Raw genomic sequence first — 10,798 nt, forward strand, 5'->3', positions numbered from 1 at the left:
TATCCAATTCTTCCTGTAGAGTTATGTGAACTTTACTATATATAGTTGTGCATTTTTGTAGTAGTTCTTTCACAAGTATAAATGTAATAGATAACATATATTCAAATTCATATGTGCTGTTGTAAATATTCTTTTATTCATTTGCTTTTATCCTTTCTTAAGTTGCATACACAAGTGCAATTCTTGTCATTAGAAAGGATCTTTTATGATTCTTTCCAACGATAAAACAGCAGGATGCATGAACGAGTGCTGTACATACAGCACTGTTCTGCTCTATGGAGAGGAGAGGGGGAGAACAACGGAGCAGCACCCTGCTGCGCTCTCTCCCCCTTCCCTTGCATTAGGATCGCTCGTCGTTCATCGTCCGTGGATCCGCCAGGACGGATCCATGGATGATGAATGACTCAGGCTGTACACACAACATATTCTTGTTTGATAACCTCCCTGAGCCGATTATCGGGCGAGAAAAATTTGACGTGTGTACGTAGCTTAACATATTTACTATAACCCTCCCGTAGAAACACTATCTTCTATATAGATAAGCGAGGGGAAAATGAATAGGATGAAAAAACAATTTTCATAAAAAAATATGGTACATAAAAACATTGCATTATGTGTTTCACCTAAAAAAATTGAAAAAATTAGAGTCCTCTCTGTTAAATAACTATAGGACATGCATCTTCACATATCCAGGCCTAAAAGGTGAAACCTTTCCTGCAAGATATCTGCATCAACACAAGTGTTGGGTCTTACGCCTGAATGTTGGTGGTTTCCAATGGGTAGAAGGCATCAGGAACCTGCTTACACACAGGATGAATCATGCTGATTTACCAAAGAAGTTAGGGATGTTTACTTTACAAAGTGAATCATCACTTTTGGAAGTGAATTGTTGTTTAGCTTAATGATAGCTGTAAAAAGTGCACAAAATAATATATCACATGCAAGGACATTTAATAAGGTAACATTTCCTTGAAAGGTGGTAATTTTTTTTGCTAAGTAATATTTCTTTAGTAAATTAACCCCAATGTGAGGATAGTTCCAAGTTCAATTCTATACACAACATGATATTTTTTGACTAGGAGTGGGAAGTAGAGAAAATTTATTGTAATTAAAAGCCCCGTAAAAAGTGAAAAGTATTGGCTTCTAATTAATTAATGTAAAGTCATCTCTGTTTATGTAGTTTTTTGTCTCTCATTCGGGCCATAATTTCATAGTTCCCATGTAACCCTCAAAATCTTGTGATTTAGATCTCTTCAATGGAGACAAATCTGAAAACAATAGAGGAGGAGAACAAACTCATAGAGCAGAACAATGAAAGTCTTTTGAAGGAGTTGGCTGGTCTGAGCCAAGCCCTTATCTCAAGTCTTGCTGATATACAGCTTCCACAAATGGTAAGGCTATATAGTTTACCATCATTATCCACTTCTGATTGAATCCTTGACATTTGACTACACAATAGCAGAGACAACACTTAGTTTACATAGCATGGTGTGCTCTTTATGATACATGTCATCTACATACTGTGGAAATCAGCAATGGTAGGTCATGTTTCAGCCCAAAGTGCATGCATGACTCTATGGACTTGATGTTTATTAGTGTCAGCAATAAAACAATGTTACCTGCCTTCAAACTACATCTAAATCTTTCTAAATCTTTCAATCTGAAGGTGGTTGTGGGAAATAACTCAAGATATTAGTACTGACAATGAATGTCAGAATAATGAATGGAAATGTGAGAATGAATATTAGATCGGAGTCGTTATGGATAAAGATTATGCTCGGGGTATCTCTGAGTGTAGCTACCTTTTGTCAAGGACAGTGCTGCTTTGTTGACCAGTCACTGACCATACAATAGTACCTATAAAGAATGTCTAATCTTATCTGATAAGATTTCTTTTTGTCTGATTTTATTCTTCATACACTAATGATCAGTCAACTTATTGGGATCTAAGGCCTCCTTACCAGAAGGTTCTTACATACCACAGATTTAAAGGCAGTGAACCTTTGGTCTTGATCTTTATGGTATATGTTACTACTGTGCATATAACTAAACTCTTACTGTAAAAAAGTGTAACCAGACAGGTCCTTAATTGAAGAAGGGACAGGTGATGTTCCTTCTGCAATAAAACAGACTTATCAGAATGATCGTTCATCTGTCCCCATTCCATCCTAAGAATTACCATCTTCTGCTTTTACAAGTTGGCGATCATTGGTCATTTTAGTTGGCTAGACTGGGATGGTGAAAATACTGCACATACACGTGAGAGTTTAATCAGTCCCAGCAGTCAAGGGGGAATTCCAGGATACAAAGAATACACAGCATCCAGCACTGAGCTGTGCTTGTGTACTGTGCAAAAAATGTGTGCAAAAAAATTGCAAACAGGCATGTAAGCTTATTTTATTGTAGAATGGACAACACCTGTCCCTTCTGCAATAAACAATCTGCCTAATTGCAATTTTTCTTTGCAGAACTATAGCTTCTTTTTTAATATGAAACCATTTAAAAATATACAGCCTGCTTCATAATGGGATCACTCCTTTCTATTTTAATAATTAAGTGTCAGGATGAATTCTATATTACCTACCAGTGTGTTTATAGATTACCTAAAGATAATAAAGTGAACAGAGGAAACCCACACAAACACAGTTGTGACATAAACCTTGATGCAGATGGTACCCAACATAGATAATAAATCCTGGATGACATAACTTGAAAACCACAAATCAAAGAGACCTTGGAAACTTGTAAATAGTTGTAAGCCAAACCACTGCAAAGCATAACTGTCCATCTGGCAGCTAAATATAATCAGTGTTGTGGTCGAGATATAACAGACCAACTATTATTGTGTTATTGAACATGGAGAGTTATATCTGAAAATTTAAAACCAAGTCTAGCGATGAACAATTTGTTCACGCCTGCTACCCTTATGTATACACCATCTGCTAAGTACCTGCTCAGTTAGTTGCTTGTTACTATGGTGAAAAACTGCCGGGAGCTGTCAAACAGGACTAGTAGACAACTTCCAGCTTTCTGATTTTTGTTCTTCATTTTACAAAACAGAACTTTGAAAAGAACCGTTCATGTAGAACCATGCCACAATGCAGCTTATTACCAAACTGGCTGGCTTAGTCACAACTCTGAAACAGGCATATGACTAATTTAGTTAGTACATTTTCTTAATTCTGAGTCTTGTAATGCATAGGGAAATTACAGTTGATATCACAGAACTCTGACAGTGCGCCTGATTTAATAAAGATCTTTAAAGCTGGAGAAGATACACGTTAATCAGTGAACCTGGGTGATCCAGCAATTGTGGACTTGATTTCCTAAAACTAATTTGCTATTTGTTAGCAAATGTTTTCAATCCTGGACCAGGTCCATTCCAGGTTTCTTCTCCAGCCGTGCAAAGCTTTAATAAATCAGGCCCTGTGTCTTGATGCGAGATAAGGACCACACTGGTAAGGAACGGGATACTAGCAAAATCATTTTATAGTGATTTGTTAAAAACAATAGTTTTCTGTACTGTAAATCCCTACATTAAAGTGTATCTAAAGCCAACACATGTTTTGGATAGAGTGAGAAGGAATCATAACCCCCTACAGGGTAATATTACTGTATGTGTCCTTGCTAGGGAGATTTGTCATCTATATTTGTCCTAATGACTACTGTTACTGGGACTGGAAGTGAGGTAGAATTCATAAGTTGGAGTTTTCATCAGATAGTTAGTAGAGGGAGACCATCTAATTAAGACTTATGTTTAAAGGAAAACAAGTTCATAGTCATTTCATATCTGACCGCCCCTTAGAACAGTAGTCGCCAACCTTTTGGACGTCGCAGACCACTAATTTCACAAACTCTGGACCGTGCATGGGTGTGGAGCTGTGTGTCACTCAAAGGGGAAGAAACTTCCCCAGAGTGATGTCATGGCCACTGCCCTGAGCCTGCGATCAAAATGGGAGACATGATCATCAAAATTTAGAAGCCTTAGAGGACATCAAATCTAGCATTCCTACCATGTATTTTTTTAAGAGAAGTCAGTTAACACTTTGAATGTGGAAGAAATCCCAGAAGAAACAAATGCAAACACTTGAGAATATACAAACTCCACACAAATAGTGTTTTGTCCAAGATTCAAACCTGGAACTCAAGGGCTGAAAGGCAAGCGTGGTGGTCACTCTCATTGTGAAAAATTTTCATTGTGTTTACAGAAAAAAGTTGTGATTGCAAGACAGGGTGTTTTCAGTTTCAATGCTATTTATAATATATGTGTTTGCTTACAATCCACTTCCTTATACTGACCTGTTATAATCCATGTTGTTTTCTCCACTTAGGAACCAATCAGTGAACATAATTTTGAGACCTATGTAAATACACTCACTGAGATGTACAGCAATATGGAGCGAGACTATTCCCCAGAATGCAAAGTACTCTTGGAAAATATAAAGCAGGCAGTGAAGGGTATCCACGTATAGTATGCAAATAGCTGCTGGGCATCGCAATACAGCTGAACAGAAAACTCCATTGGTTTCTTGCTGGAGTACATCTGCCAATGCAATGAAAATTATGGATTGATGTACTCCGACACCGCACTATCTACTTTCCCAGCAGTCATAAATATAAAAACTAAAATAAGTGACTGTTTGAATTAACAGCATCACACTTAAAAGTGTATTCTGATGTACTTATTTCAGCTCATTTTTTTCTCTATTGCACTCTTTTTTGTATAGTGAATGTAAAAAGGTGTTTGCAACTATTTTTTATAAATTGTATTTATTTCAGTTCAAAAAGAAGTTTTGTTCATAACTTTTGACAACTTTTTTATTTGATTAGGATTACCATATTTTTACAAATATCTTTTTTCTGTGTTATTTTCTGAGTGGATTTTAAACAGATTTAATGAATGGCGATTCTGTAAATAACAATGGAAAAAATCTGAAATGAAAAGACATATTACTACAGAAATGAAAAAAAAGGGGGTGATGGTCATTAATTTATTTTTGGTACTATTGACCGTTTCCCCTAAATTCGTAATTTCAGTTTGAAAGTAGCATTGATGCATCATGAGATCAGGGATTAAAAACTACAGATAGCCACCCATTTAATGATTTTTTCTGATTTAATTTTTGATTTACTTTAGGTTAATGCTAGCAATAATAATTAGTAGCATATAAATTAGTGTTGTTTATAGTAATATATATTATTTATTTATGTCATAAACACTGGATTTCTTGCTAGCACTTGAATAATTCATAAATGATACCTCATGGCCTTTAGAATATAGAAATTATGGACAGATAATACTACAGTTTTTGGTTTTGGGATTTTTTTATGCTCTACTGGCATGTTTTCTTAGAAAGAATACAAAAATTAAGTCTTCTTCCACACAAGGTGGCAATCTAATCTTAATCCTATAGAACTCAATAATGTAATATGACTTATTTTTACAAGTTCTATATTGTAGTTTATTTGTGTGAAAATAACTGTTTTCTCTTTACCACAATATTCTTAGATTGTAAATATTGACTGGTGTGCATGGGCTCTGATTTGTTTCTTTTATGTTTATGCTTAGTTTCCACAGGATAGAGAGATAGAGAAGAGAGTAGGCTTTGCTATGAGAATTATAATACAAACAGAAATCAAATACATAAATCGGGGAGAGGATAAACCCCTTAAATAGTGGGATTTCCAAAATACCCATAAAAAAGTAAGAGTGCTTATTTATTCTGGCTCATCAACAAAGTGAACCACTGCTTGGACCAAGTAATAGTTGAACCCATGGAAGCCTATTATGAAAATGTACTAGATAGTGCAAAAATGCAAATACAAAAAAGTTATCATGGACAGTACTTAACACTGTTGATGTTGTAAGTGTACTAATAGAGCTACAGTTATTCTGCCTCATAAAATGTTGGTGAAGATCACCTATTAACTCTTAATTTGTGGCAAGATAAAAGAGGTCAGTAGCTAATAACCTAATACCTGCATATGTTTTAAATGTACATAATCTTAAAATAATTAAATGTTGCTGAATAATTCAAATGAACTATAAGCTTAAAGATGGATGAATAGAAATACACAAGTTGTGTTAACAACTTTGTCCAAGTATTTAATTCTGTAACACACTAAGATTTGGGAATAAAATGATGCACCTTACTCATCTGTTCAAAGACATGAAAGAGAAAAAAAAAAAACTTGCGTGTCAGTGTGCCTTCGGAAATAAATATAAGGACCTCAGGAGAACAATATGCTTGTGAATAAATAAAAGAATCAAGTCCAGCCAACAATCTGTTCTCCTGAATGAGACCTACCAAGGGAATTTGTTGAAGTTTGTAGCACCCATAGATATTACAGTTGTCGCCTAATGTTGTCAATTTACTACAATCAGATAACAATAATGCAATTATAAGCGATATCTCACTTTTCTCTCATGTTTACAGTAGCTGTATTACATGTGGAAAACAGATTTCAATTTTTATCGTATTTTATATGCCAATGGCGCCCCAATTTTTAAAAATAGTGATCACAAAGTTCTTTATGCTTCTGGTTAAAGGCACAACATTTTGCCATAGTTTTGTTCCTAAAAATATTAAGAAACCCCCCAAATTTCAACACCCTAATTTATGACCAACAGGTTGCATATATGTGCTCTAGAAAATTCTACTCTCTCTCCTACTTCTTATCTGATCAAAAATAGGTTTGGAGCCCAAACAAAAGATTATTCACACACCTTAATACCCAAGTGTGCGCTATTACTGATAACATATTGTGTACAAATACTCAATTTGTAGAAACAAGGACAGTTAAATATGCTTATAGTGCTTTCCCATGTATTTTTTTCACATACTATATTTTTGCAATACAATGTAAAATACCAGCTAAACTGCCTTGTGTATGCACATTTGTTGTGCATATGTGCCTCAGTATAAATGACTTAATTCAAATTGTGCTTTGTTTAGGTCTGAGAGTACATCAGGTTATTTTATTCTGATTGGTGCCCTTGTTTTTTTATTTAAAAGGGACAATTACTATTAAAATCATATATTCTATATACTGTTACAGACTGACCAACTATGATTCTAGCTGAATAAGAAATCATTAATACAGTGTACAGTTTGTGCCGCATTCATAGTAATCGCTCTTTAGGTTTAACAAGCTGAAGATTATTTTACAGTTCCTAAAATGTACCAGATAATAATAGGTAAACATTTTAAAAGTTTGATATAGCAAGACATAAATTATCCAAAACAATTTTTTAGAAAATATTCCAAAACCTAAAATGATAAACACTTCCTTGATAATTAAATTGGCATAAAATACACTAATAACTACAAAATGTCATTCAAGACCATCACATTCTCTCTTCAGCTTTTCAGGAGTGGTGCATTAAAATGCAAGCATGCCTCTCTGTTTTAATTTGACACTAACAAATTATTTAGTCAAGTATCTCCCATAAGGTGAAAGTCTGCCTGCAATAAAGCATTGCTTTGAGAAGCTTCAATCTCACAGTTGCAAGAAAATCAAATTCTGACTACTAGGGTAAAGTAACAAAGTAAAAAGTTCCCTTTTCAGGTGGAGCTCTGTAAAGGAAAGGTATTAATAGTTCATGTGAATTTTTAATAAAGTGCATACATGGGTACATTGGATATTACAACAAATAACTTATTAAGCTAGTTTCACAGGTTGATAGAGGTGGCTCTTAGGTAGTAGTGGGCCAAAGCAAGTCTTTTATTCACAACAGGTCTTGATGTTGTTTACTGATCATTTGATGGTGTTTGCAACAATTTAGTCTGTCCTTTCGGGGATATCTGTTTAGAAGTAGACTGTCCAAATCAATGTTTAATTTATCATTAAACAATGGAAAACTATAGGAGTTGTATCTGGCTTTAGGATTATTTACCATCCACTAACACTTATACCCATAAGCAATATCGTTCTTTAGAATTCTGTACCTCATTTTCTGGTCATTGTGTAGTAGCAGGTATTGCCAATATGTGCCCTGATTTCATAAAGCTCTCCAGCAAACCTGGAATGTATTCTTAAAAGTCATTTGCTATTAGTTAGCAAATGTTTTCAATCCTGGACCAGATCTATTCCGGGTTTGCTGGATAACCCAGCTTCACTGTGGAAAGTGTATCTCCATCCCTGGAGAGTTTTAATAAATCAGGCCCTATGTTTGACCATCTATAGGAAAATCTCCTTATTTGGCAGAAGAACAGAAATATGGTGATATTAAGAGTTAATACCTTCAAATTTAATGCATTTTCTCTAGTGTTTTAATGCAGTTTAAAAAGGATCTTTAAAGTGTACCCAGACTATGTATACTAAAGTATTTACATATCATGATCAAGTAGTGGAGGACTTTAAAACAAGCCTTCCCTAAACTCGGTATCTGTAAGCATTGTAGAGGAACTTTTTTTCAAAGTTCACAGAAATATTAGCTATTTTGCTATGCAGTGCAGATTGTGGGCGGGTGCCTGCTCCATATAACGGCACACATTTCCAAGCTTCCAAGTTACAAGCAGACTCTACAGAATTGGCTTTGATCCTTGTGAATCTTTGAGAGGGCATAATTTAAAGGATGGTTTGTTTTAAAGCCACTTATATTGTTTAAGATTATGTAAATAGTTTACAGTTTATTCCTGATCATAGGTACACTATAAAGTGTTTTGTATGTGCCATGGATATCTTGTCATAAAAAGGGCTCTCCTACACAGATTTGTACTCACTTAGCGGAGATGACCCCTTTTAGAAAACTGCCTTATTTAAACCACTTTGTCATCAATCAACTAACTAGTAAATATCTTGAGTGTATCTGAGCCCTAATGTATTATTTTATGGTGCTAGATCTGTTTTGCACAGTGATATGGTTGTGTAGCATTTTTACAGAAATAAGGTAATTTACAATGCAATACAGTGTCCTTATAAAACTGTGAAAGGCTTGTTGATGGGTCCAAAATGTCTATCTAGCAGCTTTGTTAGGTCAGGAGAGCTGTTCTATTTGAGACTGCGTGTGGGCTTCTCATGGCTTCATAGAATGAGGCAGATCAGCCTATAAGACTTTACACTGCAAAGCTTTACATAGGGATGTTGCTAGTCCATAGATAGAAAATATTGTGTACAATTCCAATTATGTGCTTGAGCTACAAATACAACACACAGACACATATAGTAGCACTTAATTTCAAAAGTTAGAAAGACAGAAGTAAATATATTATTATGAACTATTACTTCTCTTGTAATATTTCCAGACATCTAATTTCATTGCGGAAATTTCGAAGAAACCGTCATGATTGTCTCTAGCCAGGTCCTTGATAAAAAGCGGCAGGATTTGCTGCTGACCCATCTACCTTTGTCATAAATTCACAGTAAAATCTATGTTATGTCCACCTACACTGTAGAGAAAAAGGCAAATCTAACAATCACAAAGAATATCTGCTATACCCAAGGATGTAACTATAGCCATAGCAGCCAATGCATCTGTTATTGACCCAGTAGCAAAGGGGGCCAAGCATGTAGAGAAGAATGCCTCTGTCTGGTTGCAAAGTAACATATGGGAGATAATTAGAATTTAATGAATGTATGTGCATACCGTAGTTCAGGCAACTGTGTCATAATGCTTGAAAGCATCTTTTATTTATACTGTAATAATTATTACAGTGTATTACTCTGTTGCTTTTATAATGTCAGAAAAACACAGTCATTGTTAGCCTTAGCCTAATGTGACCTGTACTAGTGGACCAGATCCGCTTTTGCCATTGAGGCGCCCTACTACAGTTCTTGTTAGGTTGTCATATAACCTCTGTGTAGGAAAACTTTAGGGTAACTGGGGTTCCTAAGAAGACTTTGACATAGGTAACGGTGAGTTAACGTTGCTTGGGCTTTGTTTTAACCAGCCTAACCTTAAAACCACAACTGTGGCTGTTAAATGTTAAAATTGAAGGTTTCTGAGATCTTGCATATACAAAACGGAAGTATTCAGGGAAGTAGTAGTTACTACAGGAATCACAGCAATTGTTAATATTTAATTTAATACATGTTTAAATGTCTTCTATATTTAAGTTGACAAAATGAAAATTACACCGACCTATGTATTTATTGCTAAGGCTTATTCATTAATTTATGTCTGATGCTAAGGATGTTTGGTAGTATATGTTTGTATTTATTGATTTGCTTCTTTTGTAATTGATGTGTTTTTTGTTTTTTTTTCTTATGTAACGTGCACTGATTTTTTTGTGTTAAGTTGCATCAGTGAGCAACACTGTAAATTAGATTTTTTTTGTATGGAGCAATGTATGCAATTTTTATCTGGAGTAGTTTATATATTGTGTCTTCACAAATTAATATTTCTTACATTCAAGGCAACAAATTGTGTTTTGTGCTGTACAACTGGTGGATGTTAGAAAATAAAGTTGATTATAAAATACCAAATATAACTTTGTCTTTCTGTGTTCAATAGATATCTAATAGATACATAATTTAAATCCATTTTAAACAAATACAGAGTATGTGCCTCACTCTGAATGTCAGATTACTTGCAAAGAAAATATTGTTCATGACATTTTTTATAAAAGTCTGCTATGCAGACATGCAACAATCGCATATTGAATTTGTGAAAGTGCTCTAATTAAGTCAATGCAGAAGCAGTGTGTGAAAAATTAGTACTACTCCAAAAGGATTTAGAAGGGTAGGTAGCAGGCAGGTGCTGCTACTCATATGTACCTGACTAAATATCAGTAAGTGTGACCACTTCTATAAAAGCAGACGTTTTGTAGTTTGCTGGTCTGGAGCATTAAGCTAT

General features: G+C 34.8%; 1 protein-coding gene across 5 annotated transcripts in view; it reads left to right on the forward strand.

Moving 5' to 3' along the window:
- Positions 1-10,386, forward strand: part of ST18 (ST18 C2H2C-type zinc finger transcription factor) — a 150,402-nt gene extending 140,016 nt beyond the window's left edge. For 3 of the 5 annotated variants that reach the window (XM_072411217.1, XM_072411216.1, XM_072411218.1), the window contains exons 20-21: positions 1,248-1,391; positions 4,332-10,386. In XM_072411217.1, the coding sequence (XP_072267318.1) occupies positions 1,248-1,391; positions 4,332-4,472 (285 nt within the window). In that variant the 3' untranslated portion in view covers positions 4,473-10,386. The remainder of the gene's footprint in view (positions 1-1,247; positions 1,392-4,331) is intronic. The other 2 variants (XM_072411219.1, XM_072411220.1) reach the window with 1 other exon arrangement.
- The last annotated feature ends 412 nt before the right edge of the window (positions 10,387-10,798 follow it).

This window comes from Pyxicephalus adspersus, chromosome 5 (assembly GCF_032062135.1).
Source record: "Pyxicephalus adspersus chromosome 5, UCB_Pads_2.0, whole genome shotgun sequence".
Taxonomy (NCBI): Eukaryota; Metazoa; Chordata; class Amphibia; order Anura; family Pyxicephalidae; genus Pyxicephalus; species Pyxicephalus adspersus.